The sequence below is a fragment of the Lampris incognitus genome, chromosome 11 (assembly GCF_029633865.1).
Source record: "Lampris incognitus isolate fLamInc1 chromosome 11, fLamInc1.hap2, whole genome shotgun sequence".
Lineage (NCBI taxonomy): Eukaryota > Metazoa > Chordata > Actinopteri > Lampriformes > Lampridae > Lampris > Lampris incognitus.
Window position 1 is genome coordinate 7,955,951 of NC_079221.1, and position 27,722 is coordinate 7,983,672.

At 49.6% G+C, this 27,722-nt stretch overlaps 1 protein-coding gene across 1 annotated transcript in view; it reads left to right on the forward strand.

Moving 5' to 3' along the window:
- The first annotated feature begins 6,375 nt into the window (after positions 1-6,375).
- Positions 6,376-27,722, forward strand: part of LOC130121001 (anosmin-1) — an 87,032-nt gene continuing 65,685 nt past the window's right edge. The window contains 2 exon segments of the mRNA XM_056289832.1: positions 6,376-6,704; positions 13,745-13,792. Coding sequence (XP_056145807.1) covers positions 6,513-6,704; positions 13,745-13,792 — 240 coding nt within the window. The 5' untranslated portion in view covers positions 6,376-6,512.

Sequence of the window (27,722 nt, forward strand, 5' to 3'; positions counted from 1 at the left end):
TGTTGGTTCTCGCACTGTTGTGGTTAAAACCTTTCTGGTTCAAAAAATTTGGAACAACACACCTCTCACTGACGAACAAGAAGTATTTTCTTTCTCTGAAGTCACCAAATCCCTCCGGACAAATGCCTTCTGTGATTCAACAGGATTCTGTTCCCAGATAGCAAAATTGCTGTGGCCCGGACCCATCCCACACTCGACACTACTATCCGGCTCACATACCATGTGGAATGATGGCACTTGGGCGGTCCGTTCCTGTTTGCCAGATCTGGGCCAGAACCAAGCCATAGCAATGCCGCATGTGCCACATATTTGCCAAAGGTGGCCCATATTTGTTTTGTGATATTTGGGCCATATTCACCATTTACCACACGGGCCACTTCAGGATCACATCCAGATTACATGTTGCTGAGAGCACCGCATCTTTGCCAAAAAAGGCCAGTGGCGCCCCCATTAATTTTTCATAGGGGTGGCCAAATGGGCCCACTGAAAATCTTGGGGTGGCACACCATGAACAGCACCTAATGTAAAATATCAGATAGAAGCATATTATGCACAATCAGAAGCATATTCTGCATATGCGACTCGTGGCTGGGGGAGCCAGTGGGGGGGGGGGGGCAAGGATAGTATTAGGGTGGCCGTGGCCACCCCTGGCCACCCCTCGGGGGCGCCACTGAAAAAGGCCCACATTTGATTTGGCATATTTGGGCCATATTTTGCTATTATACATGTGGGCCACTTCAGGCTCACATCCATTTTGTCAGGGCCAGAAGGAGGCCATCAGTGCCACATCATTGCCTGAAGTGGCCCACATCCGGATGCTATCTGGGTTTGATTCATAAATACACATTACTTAGTGTTTCAGACTCACATGCACAAATGGACATAAAAATTGCTCGAGCATCACGGTGATCACAGAAAACCAACCTGTGAATTGTTGCGATTCGATTCTTGGCCATGGTTTGAAATATTCTTCTTCTCGTGTTTTGGTTGAGCTCATGACAAAAGCTGTTTCTCTCACGGTGAGGCGTGTGGCCTCACACCGCGGGTGCGATCAATGAGTTCACCTGCAGGTTTTGAAGATCAAAGATACCAAAGTGTTTGACTGCCGGGATCCTCTTTGTCTCTCGCCCTCTCCTCTGCATGCAGGCCACAAAAAAACTGATGCTGGTGTGTTATCTTTTCAGACGCCTTCTGTTGGATCGGGTGACACAAGCCCACATATTTGCAACCCGGGGGCCGCAGCGGGTCCCCTGCCATAGCAGCATGTCAAGTCATCCACGGGGGGCGTACCCTAGAAAGAGACAAACTCAGGTCTTATCCAGGCACCAACCCTCATACGAGCACAAAACACCCACGTCCAATACTTCACAGAGGCAATTAACCGCAGACCAGTCTTTATTGCTTAACATGCATGCTATTTATATTAAGAGGTCTGCTTGTGGCTGGGGTCAGAATGAGGTCAGAGGATTGTTGGGAGTTTTTTGTTGGTGTGTTATGGCTTTTGGAGTCTGGGCACAGAGAGGTAAATGGGAATAAAGAAATTTTTAAAGGGACGTCTCGGGGTGCCGGGGTATAGTTCACTGTTAAGTTCTCCACTGTAAAACTTGCCGATGGCATTTGGACCAAAAGCACACGGTAGTAAACTCAACATATATGGGAATGTAAAAATGCAGCACATTTCCTCGTGTCTAGCACTGGCTGCTGCTGTATGCTACCAACAGAGCAGGCTGGAGTGGATACTCGTGAATTGCGAGCCAATTTAATCAGCGTGCATTTCCATTTATGCAGGTCAACAGAAGTCACTTATGGAAACCTATTGCTAAATTATCGGTGGGAATTAAACCAGGGACGCAGGCTGCAGCCTATATCGAATCCCTCCCCAGCCCAGGCAAACGCCAGCTCACAGAGCTTGCTTTATAGCCTGAGTTCACCATTGGCAGAGGCCATTCCCAGTCCATGAAAGCATGGCGTCGAAGAGATGCTTGTCCCACAGGCTGCAGGAGACATTAAGACCGCACACAGGCAGTGTGTTTCCTTCACCACACACCATAAACCCCTCCACCCCACCCCACCTCCCCCTTGTCCTCCTCCCCCACACTACCACCACCACTACACATGGCTGTAATAAGCCAACAAATTAAGCTATTACGCAGTTTTTTTAGGTACACAGACATCCGCGTTTAAAACATTTAAAGAGTAGCGAGGGATTTCTCACCGAATACGTTGTGTGTCTGAGACCACCAGGGAAATGAACACCCATCTGCCTTGCTACTACTGTACTGTCTATCTCAATGGGAGTCATTTGGACGGTTAAGCCTGACCTTAGCTGGCCTTTCTCTCATTGTGACGCTCAACTGTTCCTAAGTATTACATATTCCTCGTTGTTACTGGGCATCGGTGTCTGATGGAAATGTACATTTCCATGGAGGCGATCCTTAAACATTAGTACAGGCAATGCCCGCGTCCCAGGATGTACTAGGAACCAGGAACAATTTGTTTATCATTTCTACCACTATCATTTTGTGTACTACGTACACAAAAGAAGCGAAATTCCGTGTCGCCCAACCCACGGCAGTGCAACACAAGCCAAAAACACATATCCAATAACAATACCACCAAAAACATACAAAAACAGAGAGAACAAAGGAGAAAAAACAGCCAACAACACAGTCCACCCAGTACAACACAGTCTACCCAGTGCAACACAGTCCGCCCAGTACAACACAGTCCACCCAGTACAACAGTCCACCAAGTACAACACTGTCTACCCAGTACAACACTGTCTACCCAGTACAACGCAGTCTACCCAGTACAACACAGTCCACCCAGTACAACACAGTCCACCCAGTACAACACTGTCTACTCAGTACAACACAGTCCACTCAGTACAACACAGTCCACCCAGTACAACACAGTCCACCCAGTACAACACTGTCTACTCAGTACAACACAGTCCACTCAGTACAACACAGTCCACCCAGTACAACACAGTCCACCCAGTACAACGCAGTCTACCCAGTACAACACAGTCCACCCAGTACAACACAGTCCACCCAGTACAACGCAGTCCACCCAGTACAACGCAGTCTACCCAGTACAACACTGTCCACCCAGTACAACACACTCCACCCAGTACAACACTGTCCACTCAGTACAACACAGTCCACCCAGTACAACACAGTCCAAAAACTCCACCGTCCAGAGAACGAGCGCGGGCCAGGAGGACTGTCGGAAGTGCCGGTCTGCGTGGGCTAGCAGTTAGCTTAGCCTTCCGCGTCCCGTCAGACCACCCTCTTCGGGCGCAGCTCCAGGCAGGGCCGTGGTCCCTGGGCCCATCGGGTACAGCAGACCAGGCTGCCCCAGCCGATCCAACGCCAGCTCTCCCAGCCAGAAACCTTCCACACACCTCCCCCCGCACTCCACACGACGACACAAACGCGGACTGCTACCATAGGGCATAGCATTAGCATTAGCATTTCATGAGGGAGATGGGGGGGGGGGGGCTGAACTGTTTTGCACAGCGCATCGACAACTCAAAAGTCAAGCAAGGCCAGGCTATTCAAAGGGCCAGTTCACCCCCAAAATACGTGTTTTTCCTCTTAACCGTGGTGCCGTTTCTCTAGCTACATCGTTTTGTTGTGAGTTGCCGCGTAGAGACGTCTGCCTTCTCTCGAATAGAGTTGTAACCGGTTATTTTCTTGCTCGGTGCGGGATTCGACACGGGGTGTACTGCACCACAAGGCGACGTCACTAACCGCTCGGCTAAAGGGTCAGACCCGTTAGCTAGGGGCTAACGTGTCTTATTAGTAGTTTACAGTCGTCACCCTCTCGCGGAAGCGCGCCCTCGCGCTTTGTTATTCCCGCGCTCCGAAGAGACTTCCGAGGATCTGCACACTTCCGGATCCCACCGCTGCCACCGGTTATTTTCTTGACCGGTGCGGGATTCGATACGGGGTGTACTGCACCACAAGGCGACATCACTAACCGCTCGGCTAAAGGGTCAGACCCGTTAGCTAGGAGCTAACATGTCTTATTAGTAGTTTACAGTCGTCACCCTCTCCCGGAAGCTTTGTTATTCCCGCGCTCCGAAGAGACTTCCGAGTTTCGGCACACTTCCGGATCCCACCGCTGCCACCGGTTATGTTTTCGCCCGGTGCGGGATTCGATACAAGGTGCACTGCACCACAAGGCGACATCACTGACCGCTCGGCTAAAGGGTTTACACAATGGAGTTGGACGGCACTCGGGCTTGTGTTGCTCAAAGCGCCAAAAAAAATACACGTCTCTCTCCAGAAGTCATGACCCGGTGACTCGAGATAATCCACAGACCTCGTTGCTAGCAGTTTCATGTAGGAACTATTTTCTCAGACCGAATTACACCTTACATGAAGCTGCTAGCAACAAGGTCTGCGGATTGTCACGAGTAACAGGGGCATAAATCTGGAGACATTGCTGTTCCGAGTTTTTCAAATGTATTTTTTTGGCGCTTTGAGCAAAACAAGCCGAGTTACCGTCCAACTCCATTGTAGAGAAAGCAAGACGTACATTTGGCCGATATCACCAAAACTCTACAGCTCCTCCAACCCATACCCATACCCTCTAATACGACCCACGGGAGCGTTTCCTAAATTAGCGCCCCTACCGGCGGCAGGAGATATGCCACAGATACTTTTCGCCTCTGTGCGTTGTGGGCTTTTGCCTACTTGTTGACATCCTTTTTACAACGCCTCAGACAGGCTAATGTAAACTACTAATAAGACACGTTAGCCCCTAGCTAACGGGTCTGACCCTTTAGCCGAGCGGTTAGTGATGTCGCCTTGTGGTGCAGTACACCTCGTATCGAATCCCGCACCGGGCAAGAAAATAACCGGTTACACCAATAAAGGTAAGTAGTCAGCAAATAGTGATAAAAACAATCTGAGAGCCACTGAATATGCGGTCAGTGCGTTTTTGTGCCGTCTCGCCGTCTAGTATAGTAACTACGGTTGCTATCGGCAGTACGACCGCTAGAGGTCGCTTAACTTTAAAACGTAACTATAGGTCGTAATAAGCTGCTTGTACGAACGACCTATCTAGACGGAGAAATGGCACTACAGGTAAGAGGAAAACGTGTATTTTTGATTGTTTTAGGGGGGGGTGAGCCACCCCCTTAATCCAAATCTAATGATGTTGTGGAAGTCTCTGTTTCTGTCCTATTGTGCGTATAGTTAAGAGCAACACCTATTAAAGTCCATTATGCTGCTGTCGTAATGGCGTCCGGGGAAGTACTCCACAAGGGAAGCTGAGCGCGAGCGTCTTGTTAAGCATTTAAGGGAACTTTCTAATTAAATGCCTCTTTTCCCTCCCTCTCTCTCTCTCCAATAAATGGCAGGGGAATTCAACCTTTTCCTACATGTCATATTTTCTCCACGCCTCGGGCACTGACATGGTGCCAAAAGTTGGGCGTCCACCTTGAGGAATTTGGTTTAGGACGGGTTTTTAATTGGTGTAGAATTTTATTCTTCTTCTTCTTCTTCTTCTTCTTCTTCTTCTTCTTCTTCTTCTTCTTCTTCTTCTTCCCAGGCTACCGTTAAGCCGTACGGCCTCAGCCAGGGGAGAGGGCTTCCCTGGGACGCTGGCGAGCCTGACGGAAGCCACATGTGAGGGGCGCGATACGGACGACCCGTCCGCCCTGCGTTCCTGATGAGTCGTGCCATCAGTAGGTGGCAGCAGGTCTAACGCTGCCGCGGTTCTGTTCGGCGTGTGAGGCGACGGCTCGCCTCCCCTGTTGTGTCACCGTCTTATCGAGCCGGAGGCCAGTTCTGTCTAGTCTTCCGCCCACTGGCTGCGATCAAACCCACGTTCATTTTACAGCGCAAATGATGTTTCGGCGATGCTGGGTTTTTTTTTTCTTTTCATGCTGCCGGATTTTCTTCCACACAACAAATACCCGGACTATGTGCCCAGAGTGGGGTTCTGGAAACACCGGCCACGCTTTAATTACACCGCTATTACTTTAATGATCCCTGGTTCCGAAAAGGGGATTATTCATCTTTCCTCGTCCCTCGCGTTTGTCGTCGTCTACTATCAATAAAACACCTATCTCTATATGACGCTCGACACAATGTCACTAATGTGCACCCCGTCTGCACATGCGCGAAATGAAAAGCGGTGTCCTTTTCGGCGTGTTCACTTTTCGCCCTTCTCTTTTGGTAATAAACGCCCCGTACCTTGCGACTATTGCGCCAGACGGTCCATGCTGCAGTCTACCTGCTAGACGCCCACCGTAGCTGTCAATCACCGCGGGCTCCGCCAATCGCGGCGCGGATGAGCCCCCCTGGCCCCTCCCCGGCGTATAATTGAAGTTTCTTTAGTTTCTCAAGCGGAGTCCGCGCTAGCGTAGTCCGATCTGAGGAAGGATATTAACACACACACATACATACATATACACACACACACACCCACAACACACACACATACACTATATACATATACACACACACACACACCACCACCACACACACCGTCGGAGCATGTTTTCCAGGAGCGTGGACGTGTGTGTGACCCTGTGTCTGTGGATTACTGTGATAACGACCCCGGGGAGCGTGTGCGCGAGGAAGCAGGACGACTCCTTCTTCACGGCCAGTGTTTACCGAGCGAGATGCGCCTCCAGATGCCTCAGCCTGCACATCACTCGCATCTCCGCGTTCTTCAAGCACTCCCAGGTAAGGAGGACCCGTGCGGTCGCCTTCCCTCCTAACTTCTGAATGGTTTTTTTTTTTATTAAAGAAGAGAGAGAGAGAGAGAGAGAGAGAGAGAGAGAGAGAGACAGAGAGAGAGAGAGAGAGAGAGAGAGTCAGTATACAACAGATTCTCCAACCCCGGCATTGTGTTGCTTCATCAGTTGATAGTCGTTTATTTATTTTTTTAATTATTATTTTCCTCGAGTCCTTAGTATGCAGAGACAAATCGTGCCGACGATGGTGCAGAAATACTTTCTGAGACAGTTTTGCCCCCCCCCCCATCCTCCTCCTCTGTGATACTATCACTGATAGGGAAAAATGATCCCAGTGGGAATGACTTTTCCCACTGAGAAAACCACCCAGTGTGCATGCTTGCAGCATTTGTCCTCGCAGACACTAAAGGTCTGCGGGAGTTTACTGCCAAAGTTACCACCGGTCTTATACTGCATTCAGTCCTGGTGATGAATATGTAATTAACGCCTAGACACAGAGCTAATTAATGCATTTAAAAGGCATAAAGTGTAAGGTCAGTTTCCCCTCATTTGGATTGACTCATTAAATATTGAAGACTGTAATTAGTGTGAATGACTTCACCCCATTTTGGCTGCACATGTGTTGCACTTACCGAGGCGCTTCTCTGCGATTCATTAGGGGGGGGGGGGTTTGTTGGTCACTTATTTTTATTTTATTTTTTTATTTTTTTGGTCACACAAGTGCCGTTCAAACGCATGTGCGCGGCAGTCCCGCGGTGCATGTTGCGATGCGTGTTGTGCATGTGAGATGGCGTGGTCAGGAATCAGCCCTGTCCTCCGGGGGTGATTTGGTATGTGGTGTCAGAAGTTGTTTTTCACCCTCCACTGGACACACTGTTCTCTCCCAGGACTTGAGAGAAAGGACTGGCTGCTGATCCTCCTACCCTCTGCTCCCCTTCTTTTTTTTTTTTTCATCCGCTATTTATCTGCTGCTTTTGTTTTTTTGTTTTTGTTTTTAACTCCCTTCATTTGCATTTGCAAGGCTTTTAAATCTCTATGACCGCTAGGTTCATTAGCGACACCCCCCCCCCCCACACTAATTGCCAGGTTAGATTATGAAACGGCGCAAAATTGCAATTCGCTATCATGAACCGAGCGAGTCGCGGATGGGTTGTGTTCCCCTCCTCTCTCCTCAGCTGCCCACTCAGCCTGTGTTGAGTAGCATCGATTAACCCCCCCCCTCCCCCTCCCCTTCTTTCTTTTCTTTTTTTTTTCCTCCTCAAAGAACAACTTGGCAAGCAGTCTCGGTGTTGTTCTTTTGGGATATGTTTCAAGGAAATTCCAGGCGTATCTCGCTGCCTTGGTTTGCAGAGCCGGGGCTTGAAGTCAGCCCCGTCGCCATCAGTCGAGAGAGAGAGAGGGGGGGGGGAGTGATGAAGTCCCGCCACTAATGAAGAGCTAACAGCGTTGATAATTGACCGCAGAGCCCTCGGTGGCCGAGGCTGACCCCAGGTGTATTTCACCGAGGACAAAATGGAAAGAAAACATTTGTTTAAAGAGAGGGGACGTTTTTTTTTAAGGGGTTAGTTATAATGGGGAGGAGAAGGGGGAGGAGGAGGAGGAGGAGGGGGGGGTTGCTGCTGCAAGCTTGTGAGTCTAAGAATAGAAGGCAATTGTTGATACTTCGCGAGGACTGTCTTGTGCACCGAGTCTCTCCAACAGGCCTTTCGTGTGGGAATGGGGGGGGGGGGTGTCTGTCTGGTCAGCTGTGAAAACATATGCCCCCCTCCTCCCCTTCTTGCCCCCCTGCCCCCCACCCCACCCCCGGCCCTGCCACCTGCACCAAATGCCAGCATCACACCTCGCGGACTCGTAGAGAGGGTACACGCTGACCTGCTGATGCTGCTGCGCTTGAGGTCACCTTCCTGCTAAATGCTGGGACGGGGGGAGGGGGGGGGCGCCGCGAGCGCAGGATATGCTAAGCCCTAATGTACCGTTGCCGCCGCGTGTTGGAGCACGCTCAGTCAGCACGACCTGCAGGTGGATCCGCGTCCCCCCCCCCCCCCCGAGTGCCGCCGGGTCTCATTACGGTGACGAGCCAGCAGGCAAAAGCTCCGCGCTGCTCTCGAGACGACCGAGACGGCAGACCTCTTTAATCCACGTCGGAAAGCATCCATCCTTCAGGGGGGTCATCCGACACCCGATAAGGAAAGCGAGACGCGCAACCGCGTCCCGCATCCATGGAAGCGCGACTTTTCAACAATGTGTCAAAAGTAACGACTCGATCTCTCTCGTCTGATACTTTTCATTAGCGCGAGGTAATCGACACGCACCGTGACTTATTTTGGATTATGGCGCGAGGGCCAATTTGTACTCCTGACGTGTTTAACAGCTGTAATCTGAAGATGTGTTTTTCATATCGGGTTTTTTTCTCTCCCCCCACCCCACCCCCACCACCCCCACCACCACCACCCACCCCCGCTCACTTTACTTTTTTTTTTTTTACACCGTCAGGATTCTGGAGCGAACCCGAGAGAAAGTTTAGCGCTCCCAGCCGCCGCAGCCGACTCCCACGCACATCTGTCTCCCCCTCCTCCACCCACCCCCCACCCCCACCCCTGCATCGGAGCGAGCGAGAGCTCCGCTTCGTAATTGTCACCGGCGGTGAATGAGCTTGAAGCGGAGACGGAGCGCGGGGGGCCCCGCACCGAGCCGGAGGAGTCACGGGCGGGTCCGCCGGGCTGTCGGATTTACGACGCCCCGAGATTGACGGTCGTCATAGAAGTTCCACATTCGGACGTATTTTCGCTGACGTTTCGCTCCGCTTCTGGGGAGCTTGTCACCCCCCGGTACAATAGACAGAGGGGAACACCCAGCCATAAATATTAGTCTTAGACACTTTAAAATATTTTGGGGTGGGGGGGTGGGGGGGGGGGGCTCTGCGCGCTAATGCACTCTGAAAGCTACAAGTCCTCTAACGGCTCGTTTATGTGACGACCCGCGAGGGCAAAAAACAAGGTGTGTCCACGAGGTCTTGTTATGACGTTCGGGGGTCGTAAAAGCGCCACGTTCTAAAGCCGGGCCATTCATTTCCAGCGTGAGGCTTTAAGCGTGGCACTTGCGCGAGATTTGCGCTGTAAGCGAAGGGGAGAAAAAAAAACATCGGAGAGCAGTTTTCTTTTTCCGTGTCCCCCCCCCCCCCCACCCCCAATTTATTTATTTCAGTCGTGGCTATGTGCCCTCGAGGCTTGGTTATTTTGAAACGTTTTATTTTTAAATTAAAGCACGTGTAGACAACTTTTCAAACCCCACCCCCACCCCGGCGTTTCCAAGGGATGTTATTGTTTCGCAAAGGCCCAGTGTTCCTCAAGGACCCCCTATCCTGCATATTTTCTTTGCAACCCTGAATAGGTACCTGTTTGTAGTTATTCAACCAATCAGCAATGAATTTTGTCAGATGTTGCACACCTTGCATAATTAAGTGCTGCGAGATGATTGGTCGAGTTAGTACAAGCAGCGCTACCTATGCAGGGTTACAATGAAAAATCTGCAGGATAGGGGGTCCTTGAGGAGTGGGTTGAGAAGCACTGGCAAAGACAATCAGTTCGCTTCCCGTGTATTAGCAGCCTGGCTACTGTCCAAAGCAAGAAACACGCATAAGAATCCCAGTTTGAACTAGAAACCCTGATCTCAGTGCTAGGATAATGGCAGAGTAAAACATCCGGGTGTATTAATAAGCAGGCAGGGTGTGTTACTTCCTGGTCTAGTAGAAAGAATGCTAACTGAATGTCAATTTGGAACCCTCTAAAGTCTTGGGTGTTGTATCGAACTCTGTTGCCCCGTCGAGATCTTCCCCCCCTAGCCAGAGTTCATCGAGTGAATGCCCGTCCGAGGTTCACTCGTTTCACCCTCTTTGCCTCCTCCGTCAACATGGTTCTTTTTCTCTTACCGGGCAGAGCTGCCTCTGTCACTTCGGTTGTTCCACCGTCTGCCATTTCAACTACTGGGGATATCGACCGATAGATACCGGGGAAAACAAAAGGGCTATCTTCTTCATATTTTGGTGGCGCAATGGTTGATGCACTTCCTTTTGCGTCATAAATCGAGCCTTCATTTTCCTGCGAGATCATAGCCGGTGGCAGAGAGGATTACGTAGTGAAAGCGAGGCTTATATGGAACCAGTTTAAACTCTGATGGTGTCATTATTCTATAGCCATTACAGTGTGCAATCAACATTTACTTCACAGTTTTAAGTTCATGCAAAAAAGTTGTCTACTGCCACTTTAAAGCTTCACGTGGAGAGGGGGAAATAAGGCCGGTGTCCAAACCAATAAATCTGACTAAATTATATTATTAGTCGGATGTGCTAGAACATTTTTCCTCAAGAGTAGTCATAAAAAAGTGGTCCTTGCCAGATTTAGTTTTCTATCAAGCTGTAAGAGTTTTAGCCTAACATGACCGATGGGACCAATTTGCCTCACATTGCATACATTAGCAATGTGGCTATTGCACATGTGTACGTTGCGATGATGATTCTGAAACAATATGTTTTTCAGCCCTAACGAAAACACAGTAATTGCTGGACACACACTGGCACAGTGAAGAAAGATTGCCTGAGTAACTGGAGATTGCCTTCCTTCAAATGAAAGAGGCCAGCAAAGGACAAAAGATTTTCCGTTTTCAAAAGGAGGAATGCTGCCCTCAAAGGTAAACGTAGGGTTTGCCCGTGTTCCTCGCAAATGTCTAGACAATACAACATGGCCCCTGGCCACCTGCTCTGACTTCTCAGCTGACACCGGCCATAACATGTCTCTGGGATGGGTCCTCTCTTTACGTGGCTCCACCGGTGACACTTAAAATAAGCTGTGGGTGCAAAACACAAACAGTGAGCACTGCCTCCTACCTTGGCTTTTCTTTTCAAATGCAACCTAAGTCACATTAAAGGATATCTGGAAAGCATTCTTCCACATGGAGTCCTTGACAGTCATCAGGACTGCATAATGTTCAGACTGCTGAGGAATGTCCTGGTGAGTCAAAGGGATGAAGTCCTGACCTATAATTATTCCCCATTGGTTCTTGACATGGTGGGGTCAGGCCCGGACAGCTGGGGCAACATCCCGTTGAGCTTCTCTGCACCAGGGACGCTGTCACGCATCAAAATTAGCTCTTCCGTGGATCCGGCCCTGTCGCCACTGATGGATGGGTGCAGAAAGGTGTCAAAAAACAGGCCTGGTGATTTAGGACATAGTGACTAGAGTAGTGACAATCGGTATAAATTATCCTAAGGGACTGCCTGCCTGTGCGAATGTCAGGGTTTTATTTACAAGGTGTCACCAACTGCATTTTATATATATAGTATATATATATAGTATATATATATTTAACCTTGTTAAAAGAAACAGTCAATGGCAGGGAAGGTGTTCAACAATTAGGAGCAAAATAATCCAGTTAGTCAAGTAAATTCTCTATGAGACAGTACAAGTCTGTTTCATGCTATAAGTAATCATCAGCTCTCTCTCTCTCTTTATATATATATATATAATGTTTGTGTGTGTGTTTATGTGTATTGTTAATGTAAGGATGAGTTTAATCATGTGATGGAGTAAAATTTGTGAAGAGTACAATTTATGTTTTGTACAATATTCAGCCAAACAGAGGTGATGTCTTCTTTGTATGCCTGCATAAGGGCATATGGCCTTCTGACGCTTGCAAGGCTCATTAAGGTTGCAGCCAATTACTCTTTTTCACATGGCAACTGAATAGAACAACCTTTTATCGTCTTTCATTTCTTTAGCTCCCAGACTTCTTGCATTTGGCATCATTATCTGTACCTTTGGTGTAAGAAATGCTCCGTTCCAGACATGACCATACAATCATAAATTCTTTTGAAGCTGCCTGACCGTTATCCTTGACACCAAAAGCACAGCACTTGCTGGTACTGGATGGCAAATTAAACTCTCTAATGATAAGTTTTCTCCTGAGGTCTCATGGGAAATTTCCTCTGGATTACATTGTTGGGAAAGGCTTTGAACTTGACATTGAACTTAAGCAGACTTTTGCTTGCAGACCCCTAAAGTTTGGCTCCATCCCACCGACCTTATTGCCTTATTATACAAGCGCAGAGAACCCTCTAAGAACAAATTCAGGTCTAATACCTGCAAAGATGACCATGCCTACTAGCACTTATTCGATAATGACATTTTCAATTTCGTTTCAATGGTCTCTCACTTCCACTTCCCCCTTACATTATGAATTTCATATTTTTTCAAAGACCTAGACCACAAGTCAACATGAAACCAGCACCTGGGCTTCCTATCATTACTGAGAAAGCAGTCTAGCGCCTATTCCTCTTTTAAGTCAATCAGACAAATCTTTTGACTTCTTTAATTCTTCTTAAACGTCATATTTATGTCAAATTATTTTTTCAGAGGCTTGACATTACAGTCACTTGCTCTATTAGAATCCAGGAAATGGCCACTTGTGTGAGCCATTTACCCCCGTGTTTACTCATAGAGGTATTATAAACACTCGGCTTCAATTGACACCAAATGTTTGGCTTTCTGGAGCCCAGAAGGTGGCACTTCCACAGCAATTAGAGGAAATTGGTGGTATCTGCAGCCTACATAGGAGTGCTGACATCAGTTCCTGGCTCGGTGACCTCGAGGATGTCTGTTGAGAGATCAAACAGGGCCTTATAAGAGCTGAGGTCACCGCACTCTGATGAAACTGACCAGAGGTCTGCCCTCACCCTGTCGCTGCGGCCCCACTTCCCTGATTATGTTACACATGCTCAGCATACTAAACCGACTCAAAGTCACTCTGCAAAATATGTGTGTCGGTATGTGGTGTGTATTATGACTGGTATTTATTTTATCTTAGCTGGGATCTTCTATTCAGAAGGAAAGGGGGGGCAGGTAATTAGATGCACGGTGATGGAAGACATCCAGATTTCGCAATATTTTAGTTGGATGATGTGACGATTGCGCTGTGCATTTTCAACACAACCCTGTATAATGAATGACTCACGGTGCCTCTTTTCTTTTGTTTTAGAATAATGGATCCTTGGTTTGGTGCCAGAATCACAAGCAGTGCTCAAAGGTAATGTGTCCCTATTGTTTTTTTTTTCTTTTCCCAAGAGCAAAATGCATGCTAAAAAAAACAAGACCTATCAAAGAATAATGAAACTGAAGCATTTCCAAGTCAACTTGTGCTGACAGGACTTGTTTTACCAAGTCTCCGAGCACCTAAAGACGCTTCCTCTACACAGCGCTGGGGGACCAAGCCTTCAGACAGACCAACAAGTTCCTCCAAGACTTATTATACTGCTGGCTGATATGGAAAATATTATCATGACAATCATATGGAGCTTTACACAAGATATATTGATATATATCACGGCATCTGCTCAAATATATATGCAAAAATGCCATGCTTAAGAATGTGAGGTTCATCACATTGAATTGTTTGGCAATGTAAAGCGTAACACCAAAGTAAAACTAGTGTTGGAATAATATACCCTCAAATATCTCGGGTCTTAGTTTGCAGAGTGTTGGGTATTAGATTCTCGGTGTGTACGCGAGTACCGCGTTTTGGTGTTTTATGACAGTTGACAGCTTTACGGGGGTGTGCGTTGGGAAGTAAAGAAATGTTACGTTGCGTCGAACTACTGTGTGGCCCTCCCGTTTTGCTGCCGGCTAACAGTAATACTGAATTATTACCCAGCCTTAACTGATGCTGCCTTCACGGATACTCCTCTGCGCTTGCAAAATAAGATATCACAGAACAAGATATGTATATTTGTTTTTTCTGGGTTTTTTTTTTTTTGCCCTTTGACTCATGCTAGCCATGGAAGATTATTTCCGCTGTTGTTAATTGGAGTTTTCAGTAGCTCTCATTACGGAACGCGTCCCACAGGGCTTGTTTGTGTTTGGTGCCCCTGTCTCAGTGAAGGTTGTTACCAAGCCGGTGTTGACAGCCCCTCTGAAAAGATGGCGCTGACACGTCCTCTCAGCTTCTTCTGGAGCTGTCGACACAGCCCTCGCCGTCGTGCCGTGTGGGACCAAGCCGCGGGAACGCTTGTGTGTTTGTAGCGGGGAAGACGGCACCCTGTGGCAGCGGGCATCAAACCCCCCTCGCCCACGGTCGAAATGTAAACGATGCTCCTCTGTGGCTGCGGAAGGCTCTCACACACACACACACACACACACACACACACACACACACACACACACAGAATATGAAATGCCATGTGAGCGCCGTCCGCCTTGCTGGGTGGGGGACTGAAAATAGAACAAGATAAATAAAAATACTCATGCACATGTTTGCAAGTTGCACAGCTTTGCTCTTGCTCCCTCCTGGTTTTTTCCCCCCTCCTCCTTCAGCGTTAAGAAAACCTGTCCGAATGACACGCAGTGCAGTTGTCAAGGTGATGACACATGGGATGTAATCCTGCAACAGACTTTTATACATGGGGGGGGGGGGGGGTTTAAACTTTTTTTTTTCTTCCCCTTTTTCTCCCCAATTCTACGTGGCCAATTACCCCACTCTTCCGAGCCGTCCCGGTCACTGCTCCACCTCCTGATCCGGGGAGGGCTGCAGACTATCACATGCCTCCTCCGATACATGTGGAGTCGCCAGCCACTTCTTTTCACCTAACAGTGAGGAGTTTCACCAGGGGGACGTAGCGCGTGGGAGGACCATGCTATCCCCCCCCAAAAAAAACGGGCACCCCGACCAACCAGAGGAGGCGCTAATGCAGCGACCAGGATACATACTCATTCACAACCGGCTTCCCACCCGCAGACACGGCCAATTGTGTCTGCGGGGACGCCCGACCAAGCTGGAGGTAACATGGGGATTCGAACCGGCAATCCCCATGTTGGTAGGCAACGGAATAGACCGCTATGCTACCCGCATGCCCCTTTTTAAAACACTTGTAATCATGGATAGGACATTTTTCATAGGACTTTATATTAAAACATGTATTTCTTAAACAGTTTTATCAAAGGCTGAACACTGAAATGTCTGTGGACTGTGCTTTATAGTTTATGTGCATGTTTCTTTCATGCTCCACATTTGGGCCAATCGGAGGATTACCAACGATGATTAATTGCGAATACAGTCAATTCTGGAGTTGCCGTAGTCCTCATGCTGATTTAACACGGCCTTGCATTTGCTGTAGACATTAATCACAATCAACGTCTCGTATTCGGGGGCCTCATGAAATTGCTCCCTCTGTTTGTTATCTAAATATTTCTACATCCCTTTGAAATTCAAATTATTTCCATGGAAATTTTGATTAGCTGAAAATGTTGGGGATGCAGGTGGGCCATTGTGCGCCGTCCTCCCTATTAGATATATAGGAGCGTATCCCTTATCTTACCTTGTGCATATCTACAAGGTATTATTCTCTGTCTTGTCATTGAATTTGTCCCGGTCCCCTCCAGAGAATACCCCCAAGATCCTTTTCATTACGACCGCTAATGGCTGAGCCGCATTGTATAGGATCATTTTAGACCCTTTGGGGACAGTAAATATACGCGGTGATGTTTGCTGTATCATTAAATGCAAGTTTGAGATGATTTTCCTCCCCCTCTATTGAAAGAAAATATTACCCCCACCCCCCTTTTCTTCCCAATTGTCAAGTCCATCCATTACCCAAACCGCTTATTCTGCTGTCAGGGTGGTGGGGATGCTGGAGCCTACCCCAGCAGTCACTGGGCGGCAGGCAGGGAGACACCCTGTACAGACCACCAGGCCATCACAGCCCCCCCCCCCCACACACACACACACGGTATTATTATATTATCAAATCAATCAAATTGTAAAGTCCACTTTTTTAATTATCATAATATTTACAGTTGGTGGTGAAATTACGCCCAACAATGTACCCTACTGTGTCCAATCAATACAGATATAATTCTTAGCCGATTAGAGCTAATGGCTAGCTGGGCCTTTGCTGTCTATTAATTTTCAATTATAAAATTCAATTAATAGAATCTAAAAATACAGGAGAGTCTTATTATATTACCGGAGTGACTGTAGTGCCGCTCATAGGGCCTGGAGCTCGTTTCCATAAACGTATTATTAACTTCCGGTTTGGCCGCGGAATTTCCTGTGACGTGAGGCCGGACGAGCGTCACCGCGGCCGGGTAGACTTTTCACGAACGGTCGGTCCCCGCTTAAGTTCGTGAAAATCAAATTGAAACGTTTTGTGACCGTTAACCAGTCGGGTTTAAAGAAAGCTGATGTGAACTGAGGAAATACGTAATCGTAACGGAGTTGCTGACCAAATCAGATTAATCATCCGTCCGAAAATAAAGCTGTAAACTGCCAATAAGACACGTTAGCCCCCTAGCTAACGGGTCTGACCCTTTAGCCGAGCGGTTAGCGGTGTCGCCTTGTGGTGCAGTACACCTCGTATCGAATCCCGCACCGGGCAAGAAAATAACCGGTTACAAAGCTAACAGTTAGCGATGGTATTAGCTTAACGCACCAGAATCGTCTAAATTGTACCTGGCCCAATTACCCCACTCTTCCCAGCCGCCCCGGTCGCTGCTCCGTCCCCCTCTGCCGATCCAGGGAGGGCTGCAGACCACCACATGCCTCCTCCGATACATGTGGAGTCGCCAGCCGCTTCTTTTCACCTGACAGTGAGGAGTTTCGCCAGGGGGACGTAGCGTGTGGGAGGATCACACTACCCCACCCCTCCTCGAACAGGCGCCCCAACCGACCAGAGGAGGCGCTAGTGCAGCGACCAGGACACATACCCACATCCGGCCTCCCACCCGCAGACACGGCCAATTGTGTCTGTAGGGGACGCCCGACCAAGCCGGAGGTAACACGGGGATTCGAACCGGCGATCCCCGTGTCGGTAGGTCACCGGAATAGGCCGCTACGTTACCCGGACGCCCCCTAATATTATTCCTCTGTCTTTTTGCCTGCCTTGGGTCGTCAGTGTGCTGTTTCTGCCGGGGTGTTATAGAGTCAAGCTGTTGCTCCTTCAGAAGGCACGCCGCTTTTGTTTTCAATATAATGCAGTAAAACTTGTTTCTCTCCTTTCCACTGCGATGGCCAACATCGGCTCTTGGCACCGTCTCCTTCCCCCAGTCATTCATCCGAGTTTTATGTCTGAAAAAGCTTTTTGCTGGCTTAAAGTCCAAGCGCAGCGCACTGTTTTCACAATCAACCAAATAACATCGCCGAAAACGTCTGAGGTACTTTAATGGACATCTTGTCCACCCTCCTCCAACAAGCGTGTCATTTTGCGCTTCTCGAGAGTGTCCAAGCCGGGGTTTAGAATTTATTGAAGGCTTAATTTGATGTAACGTCTTAAAAAGTAATAATGCGTTAATATTACGGCACTGTGCTATTCTGGCGTTCCATATAGTTTCAAGAGGTCCCCCGTGAGGTTTTATTCTTGTCCTGTGGCCAAGCAAATAAGTCTTGTTTTTGGTTCAGCCGCTCGGGATCTTTGGCCACATGTAGGTCGGCGTGAAGTGCCAAAGATTCATTTGGGGGCCAAATGACAGTGTTTGCGAACCGCACGTTGACACACAGTCCGTGTCCACATCATTGACTTGGAGTGTGGGCTCGGAGGGGGGTGGGGTGGGGGGTGGGGGTGGGGGGTGGGGGGGGTTGGGCGGCTGTGTCTGTGTCAAAACACTGAGCTATTGTGAGTGGCTCTAACAATTACACCAAATGGGCCCATGCTGTACAGTGGTTCCAGCTGAATGGCTCTACAGCCAGTGATTAGCCTCTTCACTTCATGAACAGCACACAGTCAAACAGAGAGACAAAGGCGTGGGCTCCCGGGGAGCACGGCAGGACAGGAGGCCTGTCCACTCAGGGCTCTGTTTAAGAACCATAGAGAGCTCCCTGCCCGCCTGCCTGTGAAGATAATGTGCGGAAGGCTTGCTTAATTATTTAGACAAAGATGCAGTGACCCCCCCCCCCCCCCATCCATCCATCTGTCTGCGTTTTAAGGAAATCAAAGCCTCCCGTTTCCATTCGAGATGGGGAAAGTCATCTCGGCCATCTCATATACGCCGCGTCCGGAGACAGCCCGACTCCCAGCGTCCCTATTGTCATGGTAATTAACCCGCTTGCCCTCGCCCCAGAACGGAGCGAGTTGGCGCTTGGAGAGCAGGGGAGTCATTATCATGCCGTAACACAGACCCCGCAAGCCCAGCCACCCAGCAGACCGACTCCATTATTCAGCAGGGAGACACCAGGAGGACAGGCAGCAGGCATTTCTATGAGCTATTGTCATTTTGTCTCTCTCTACTGTTAAGGCTTCCCACTTGAGGACTTTGGACCGGTGCTCTGAAAGCTGAAAAACTGCAGGGCGTTCTCCCTTTTCTGCTGGTGCAAAGAAAATAGAAAGAAAAATAAAATAAGAGTTTTGTGTGTGTGTGTGTGTGTGTGTGTGTGAGCATGAGAGAGCATGCAGGAGCGGCCAAGAAGCTTTCCACGGTCAGGACGTGGCTGATATTAACGTGGTTGCTTCCCCCATGGGTGTGATTCAGCCTCCAAATCAAATGCTAGGACTGACTTGGGGCAGCTCTGCGCCGGTCCGCAAATAAGTAATGCACTTCATTACTCAAACTACTCTGAGGGCTAGAGAAGAACAAAGGGCTGGTGCATCATGCCTGACTGAGTTGGCCTGCGGAGAGTCGCAAGGAACACGCCCATTATTCCAGTATTTCCGAAGAAGAAAGAGCGGGGAATTTCCTATTAGCAGAAAGAATGTTGTGTTTTATTTTATTTTTTTAATATAAGACCTCCGGTGGAAAAAAAAGAAAGAAGAAAAGAAAGACGTTACTGGGAAAAGAGTGAGTAGGAGAGCGGCGATCATTAATCTGAAGAATATTAAACCACTAATCTCGGGGTCAGCCCTAGGTTCCTTCAGCCCTGTGGGTTAGCTATCCAATAAGGTTAGCTATCGGTTAAGGCTAGCGTCCGGTAGAGCTTGAGGTTCGGGCGGATTAAGGCGGGCCGAGTTAAGTTTGGGTAAGTTCAGTGAAACAGGGTTGAGGGAACGTAGGCCTGAAGGAACATGGACATGCTCCGCTAATCTTTGCCGTAACATCCTTCGGTGGTGGGCCAACTGACTCGCCTTCCTCGGCCTTCCCGACACATTCCTGCACGTTGTTTATCGAGAGCATGCCAACGGAACAGTTTCGGGAAAAGCAACGTTGGCTAAAGCCACGCAATTTTGACGACGGTGAGTCGTGCGTGCGCACAATCAAACTCTTTCACACACACATAGTGCATGTATTAATATTATTATTATTATTATTATTATTGATGCTGGACCAATTCCAAAAATGTGTCCCCATTAGTGATTAGACCACAAATGATGGAAAAATGAGAATTATGAGAACTATGGCCTACACGGCCTCTCACCGGGCGATGTAGGCCATGGTTCTCATCGTGGCCTACACTCCCTGATGAAAGGCCGTGTATTATGAGTTATGGCCTACACGGCCTTAAGAGAGGGTGTGCAGGCCATAGTTCTCAGCTACATTCTCTCACGCACTATTTAGCCCTGTGACGGCCTGGCGGCCTGTCCAGGGTGTCTCCCCCGTCTGCTGCCCAGTGACTGCTGGGATAGGCTCCAGCATCCCCGCGACCCCGAGTAAGGATAAGCGGTTTGGATAATGAATGAATGAATGAATGAATGAATGAATGAATGAATGAATGAATGAATGAATGAGTCATGCATGTTTGCCGCAGTCCATATCCCAGGTGCCTCTATTGAGTCCCCGGCCTCGCTCGGCGCCAATCACCGCCCCGAGTCGCGCATACCAGAATACGAACAAGGGGTGTCTCGAGTCTTCTTGGACTACACGTGTCCCAGTCTCCTTTACATTTAGGAAGCTTTGGAGCCGTTCGCCTGAATAGCAATCGCTGGAATGCCGCTATGTCTCGCATTCAAAAGTGTCTTTCAAAAGCCGGCCGTTGAACCCTCCACCTACCCAACCCCCCACGTTTTCTCACGCAAGGCAAAAAAAACAACAACCCTAACAGTAGTGTTTTTCTGGGTCAATCAGGCCAATAAAACCAAATTGGTAGCATTGGCGCAGCCCCGGATATACATTCATCTTTATTAAAAAGAAAAACACAAGCACGTACTTAGGGAAAATATCACATTCCTGGTTGGCGGGGCCCCGGGCAAGTGCGGTCGCCTTTTCCCCGGCGGCGGGTTGTAAATTTTGGGGGGCAGTGTAAAGATTTGATAAAGTAGGTGCCGGTCGGAGGGTTTACGGACGGGTTTGCTGGGCGCTCGGAACAACTTCAAAAGCGCCTTTTGGTCGCGTCGGGGGCCAGACGTCCCTCTCGACACCCGGCTCGGCCCTCGCACAAAACAGGACAACAACCACCACCACCAACCACCACCACCAACAGCACCAGCAGCAGCCTCAAAGCACCCCGGTGTGGGAACAAGTGTGCACCGTCTGTCTGGATTCGGGCTCCGCTTTAACTGCTAAAGTAAACAGTGAATCACAAGCGGAAGGAGAGCCCCCCCCCCGCGCGCCCCCCCCCGTTACTATTTAACAACGTCCTTGATTGTCACATCGGTATGAACACAGTTTTAATGTGATAAGGATTGCTCGGGTTAGTTTTACTTCACATGCAGGAGATCAGCGAGACACTTGTGTGGGTGTGGGTGTGTGTCTGTGTGTGGGTGGGTGGGTGGCGGAGGAGTGTGAGGCAGGGCTGGTCACTCCCAGCAGGAAGGACCTGATCTGGACATGGCTGTTAAGTTTCATTGGCTGAAGGGGGGGCGGGGGTGGGTGGGTGGGTGGGGGGGCTTCATTGGCGGCTATCTGTGGAGCTCATTATTCACATGGTGGGTGGCAGGGAGAGAAAACCCCCCACAGCAAGACCAAAGACACAGGCAGAGGAGAGGAGCCTGAAAAGCAATTGAACCAAACCACCAGCTTCGACTCACCTCCTCCTCCTCCTCCACCCCCCCCCCCCCAGTGGCATCCCTTCATATCTTACAGGCGGAGTCTGCACAGCTTATTTACCCCTTTGTCGGACGGGGGATACGTGTGTAAATCATTTATGACGAAAAAATAAATATCTGCCAAGTCCTCTACCCCCCCCCCACACAACAGCTCTTGTCACTGTCACGGTGGTGATGTATCCATCCAACTTTCGAGCGAATTGTTAAGTGCCACAAAATAGACCGCGAGAATTAAGGCGCGTTTGCATCAGATCTGTTAAGACGAGGGAAGCCCTGGACGTGTACTGTGTCCTTTATACCCACAACAACGACGGACCGGTTAAGATGAAGAAACATGGGGGCGTCTGGGTGGCGTGGCGGTCTAGTCCGTTGCCTACCAACATGGGGATCGCCGGTTCGAGTCTCCGCGTTACCTACGGCATTGGCCATGTCTGCGGGTAGGAAGCCGGATGTGGGTATGTGTCCTGGTCGCTGCACTAGCGCCTCCTCTGGTCGGTCGGGGCGCCTGTTGGGGGGGGTGATAGTGTGATCCTCCCACACGCTACGTCCCCCTGGCGAAACTCCTCACTGTCAGGTGAAAATAAGCGGCTGGCGACTCCACATGTATCGGAGGAGGCACAGCCCTCCCTTGCTCTGGTCGGTCGGGAGGCCTGTTCGGGGGGGGGGGAGTGGGGGAAATAGCGTGATCCTCCCACGTGCCATGTCCCCCTGGCGAAACTCCTCACTGTCAGGTGAAAATAAGCGGCTGGCGAGTCCACATGTATCGGAGGAGGCACGTGGTAGTCCATAGCCCTCCCCGGATCGACAGCCCTCCCCTGCTCTGGTCGGTCGGGAGGCCTGTTCGAGGGGGGGGGGTAGCGTGATCCTCCATATGCCATGTCCCCCTGGTGAAACTCCTCACTGTCAGGTAAAAAGAAGCGGCTGGCGACTCCACACGTATCGGAGGAGACACGTGGTCGTCTGCAACCCTCCTCCGGTCGGCAGAGGGGGTGGAGCAGTGACAGGACGGCTCGGAAGAGTGGGGTAATTGGCTGGATACAATTGGGGGGAGAAAAAGGGCGGGGGGGAGGGGGGGTGAAGAAGCAGGTGATTAAATTCTATTCGCGTTTCATTTTCTCTATTCGGCAAATACCCATCGCAGGTTCTCGCGTTGCTTTATATCGAATCAGAAGTTCCCGCTTCCCTCCGGCGAGTGGGAACAAACTTCCACGCAGATTCTGGGGGATCGCGTCCAACACTTGGCACCTCGGTGAAGCTTCGTCAATTCGAAATTCGCATCAAAACACTTGGGTGGAAACGCGGCTTTGGGGTGTTTTTTTTTATCGACCCCACCCTTTGAGTATTGACCGTTTACTCGGTAGGATGAAGTCACTTTCACCGATAGTCAGATTTCACACGTCAGATGGGGTTTAATTCCCTCGAAGGATTACTGGCAATCAAAGCTTCTGCAAAATCCTCTTTAAGCAATAATGACCGGTCTCACGGAGACAATCTGCTCCCAATCTGGGGACGTGTTGGCCGAATTCCTTGTCGACATCAGCTTATATCTGAAGTCCTCTGTCGATATTTTCATCCTCTCCTTGACCCATCTCGTCCGTTCTTGCCTGCAGAAACGAGCGACCGGAGTCGTTGGGGGGGGGGGGGGGGATCTGGCTGCGGTTGACGCGGTCCTTTGGCTACCCGGTTGATCTTTCCCCGCAGTCTCGCTGGACACCAGGAGGTTTAAGTGCGAGCGCTTAGAAACTGATTCATATTCGCCGTAAATAACGGTTTTATCAAGTCAGTCCAACTATTTACGGAGCATCTGGGCCCAGCTGTCAAATCCCATCCGTGCACATAGTTTGTGACATTGTCGGGGGGGATAATCCAGAATGTGTGTCAAACATTCAGGGATATCCAGCTCAGCTAGCCTTTCAGCTCGAGGTTACTGTTTCAAGCACAGCAATTCACAGCAGGATTTCTGCAGACAGGCTAATGTGTTTACATTGAACCCCCCCCCCAAAAAAAACCCCGAAAACCATACACCCATTTTGGTATTGATCCGTCTTTTTGAGGCCTCATAACTGCACCGTGTGTAAATCCTAACCTCTTTGCCACCTACGAGCCTCATACTGGACCGCTATTCTTGTGCTACCGAAATCCAAAAACGTTGACAGGGGCAACGCCGGTTCGAATCCCCGTGTTACCTCCGGCTTGGCCGTGTCTGCGGGTGGGAAGCCGGATGTGGGTATGTGTCCTGGTCTCTGCACTAGCGCCTCCTCTGGTCGGTCGGGGCGCCTGTTCAGGGGGGAGGGGGGAACTGTTCAGGGGAATCCTCCCACGCGCTACGCCCCCCCGGCGAAACTCGTCACTGTCAGGTGAAAAGAAGCGGCTGGCGACTCCACATGTATCGGAGGAGGCAATCTGCAGCCCTCCCCGGGTGAGCAGAGGTGGTGGAGCAGCGGCCGGAACCGCTCAGAAAGCGGGGTGATTGGCCAGGTATAATTGGGGAGGGGGGGGAAAAGAGAGGGGGGGGGTAAGGGGAAATCCAAAAACGGCGACTGTTATGATTTTGTGCCGGCTGGTGTGAATGTTAGATTGTTACTGCGTCCCGTCGTCTTCCCCTATGGGACAAGTGGTTACTGTTCATTCAGTCAGGAAGGGGGCCACCGGTATATTACGAAGCATGTTAGTGGGAGTTGGAGGGGGTGGGGGTGGGACGGGCGGGGGTGTTACGTGGGATTAGTGGCTCTGAAGTGTTTTCCAGACTCAAATAAACAAGAGGAGATAGTGGTGGAATGTGACTGCAGCCGGGATTAGGGCAGCTCTCCTCCCCTCGAAGCCTCGTCGTGTTCTTCACACATGTTGACCTACATTGTGACAAAATCTCCCGCGCTTCAAACATCCCCCCCCCCTCGATTTCCTTTCAGGCGACGGTCGGATTGAGACGGTTCGAGCTAGGCGGCGGTCACAGCGGGAACACGCTGGCAAGGCCGAGTCCCCCACCCCACCCCCCCTACAATCTTCTTCACAGTGGAAGGCATCAGCAGAAAAAAAACAAAACCCCTCAGATGTGAGCCGATTATCGGAGCTTCAGATCTGCTGTGTAGGAAATTGAAATTAATGGCTGGGTTTGTTGTTGTACGGTCCCGTTTTCAGCTCCGCGTCTCATACTGTGGCAGCCCGTGTCATCGCCGTGATGGCGGGGAGGGGGGGGGGGCCTTGTGGGAGCGCCGAGCGGGCCTAAACGAGAGGGTGGAGGTTTTGGCTTTCCCAGGCCACGTCACGATCGCCGATCTGACCCCCACGTGACGGACACATCCTGTTGAGTCTGGAACTGTAAGCCGAGCCAGGAGGAGGGTGATGGCAGGGGCTCGCGTTACGGCCGCTGTAATTTTGACTCTATGTCGCGGCGTAGCGATGTCAACGCCAGGGGGCGGGGCAACCTGTAAGAGTCAAGAGCTCTCGCGGTGGGGGCGTGGTGGTCTTGGGTGAAACCCGATTAAGTATTAAGTAAAACCGCTATCGCATTCCGACCCCAAACAAAACTGAATTCTGGCAAAAAACTGTGCGGGGTTTTTCTTTTTTCTTTCTGTTTTGCTCATAAATAAGGCAGGCACCTCTGATTGTGGGGTGAATGTATAATTCATGGACTACCCCCGCCTTCCCCTCCCCTCCTGCTCCCCCCCCTTCTGCCAAGCTGCTCCTGTTTGGCTCTTTGTTGTCTGCACCCTCAACTGCATTTAAATCAATAATTAAAGTGATACTCGGAGAATGTCTGTGACACCACCTGCTCGCTTACTCACCGTCTCATAGAAGCAGAACAGAAAGATGTTCTGTTTTTGTTTTTTTCGGCCTCCCCCTCCGTCTTATCCCCCGCCCGCCCGCGCCCGCCCCGCCTCGCCTTATACATTTCAAATACCAACAGATAAAATCTACTTAAACATGTTAAGTATGATTTAGTTGTTTATAATTCAAATAATTATGAAATAAAAAGTGTTTTTCAGTCTGTGAGCGCCTGTCAGCAGCCATTAAATATTAGTTCAAATGGTGTTTGGTTGATTTTCTGTCTGAATACATATACTTCCTGTCTGAATACATATACTTCCTGGTGAGGGCGCCGGCCAAACCACACCTTATGTAAGCCCTCAGACTTGTGGCGAGCAGGTGACCTGAGGCTGCTGTCTGATTGGTTCCTTCAGATTTTCCAGGGGGCGCAGTTCTGTGCTGCCCAGACACTCCCACTTTTATTGGCAGCGACTTGGTATTGTTTTCATGTTTTTTGATCTAATGTGATTGGACAATTCTCGTGGCTGTCAATCATGTTCACACCCACCACGACGCCTCGTCTCGGACTGTCAATCATCCACCGTCTACGAGCCCTGATAAAATCTATAGGCTACGTCGTCCTTCTTAATAACTCTGTGACTGCGCGGACAGTAAAGCAGCTCTCAGGTGTGCTGCGCCAAGGTAAACTGCGCCCCCCCCCCAAACATTTTTAGCACCAGCCGCCACTGGTTCCCTCCGTTAGAGCCGGGCCGGTTTGCTGTTTTAGTTGGTTGCAATTTGAAAGAATTATGTTACACACTTCCCACTTAAGGCTGTCAAAGCGCGCAGGGTTTTAGGGAATGCTTTATGTGGGTTGTTTGTGCCATGCAAAAAATAGAAGAGGTCTTTTCCCATCTCAAGTCTGAATTAATTAGATTTGCACATAATTACCGTAATTGCACCTTTTATTGCTTTGTTTAATGTGGTTCATGAAACAGATGTTTTCTTTTGACAGCTTTGGCCTTGACGGCAAATAGCAGAAACTTGAATGCCAACAATTTACACAAATCCTTCACGGACAGGATCCTTAGTGATGGATTTTCACATGTATTCCAAAAGTGGAACAAGTTCCCAGTGTATTACAGAAGCTCTTTTTTTTTTTTAGCCGGTCAAAAATAAATGAATGTTAAAACTACAATCCTGAGATTTACATGGAAATAATTGCCACCTTGGTTTCATTTAGAATGGAAATGAGGATTTGGAGTGATCAAACATCTGTTACCAGTTCCCAGTAATACTCCAGCATCACTCCAGCATCATTAAATGCAACAAAAAAAATGATGGTCTTTCAGGGCTGTAGCTTTAAAGGTGAAGTTCAATCTTCTTTTTTTTCTTCTTCTTCTCTCAAGTCCTCCAGGAAGCTGAAGATGTATTGCTCGAACATGGCGTGCGCTCTCTCAGCCATGTGACAGTGATAAAGTTACAGGTGTATAAGCGAGAGTTATGTCTCTTGGTGCTTCTTCTGAGCCGTGAACCCGTGCGAGAGATTTGGAAACGTGCAGCCCGCTGGAAACACGACCAACACAAACCTATTTCCACATATTTCTACCAGCTTTTAAACAGCGCAGCGTCCAGGGTGCACGTGTGCGCGCGTGCGCGCGCGCGCGTGCGTGCAACATATCGCCTTCCGCTAAAAAAACGACCCCATAGGTCGTTTGTGCAAGCAGCTTTTACGACCTGCAGCCACGTTTTAAAGTTAAGCGACCTCTAGCGGTCGTGCTGCCAATAGCAATCTTAGTTACGACACTAGACGGCGAAACAACACAAACACGCACCGACTACATATTCTCCTGTTCTCAGATTGTTTTTATCCCCATTTACTGACTACTTAGCTTTATTAGCCTGTCTGTGAGGCGTCGTAAAAAGGACGTCAGGAAGTAGGTAAAAACCCACAATGCACAGATGGCGAAAGGTATCTGTGGCATATCTCCTGCCGCCGGTAGGGGCGCTAATTTAAGAAACGCTCCTGTGGGTCGTATTAGAGGGTATACGACCTATGTGGCGGTAGGGGTTGCAACGGAGAACACGGAGGTACCGAGGTGCTTTGAAGCGCTCCTTCCTTGTGCTAGAACGGACTACTTCTCCGCGGTTGTGGTGTGGATGCTGTTGGTTTCTCATCCGCCCCTTCCGTTCTCCCAGAGCAGAACGGCTCCACTTTTACCACCGCGGCAGATCTCTCTGCACACCGCTGTCCTTCGTAACGAAGGTCATCGCCAGACGACGGAGAGCGCTGCGCAGCAATGAAAC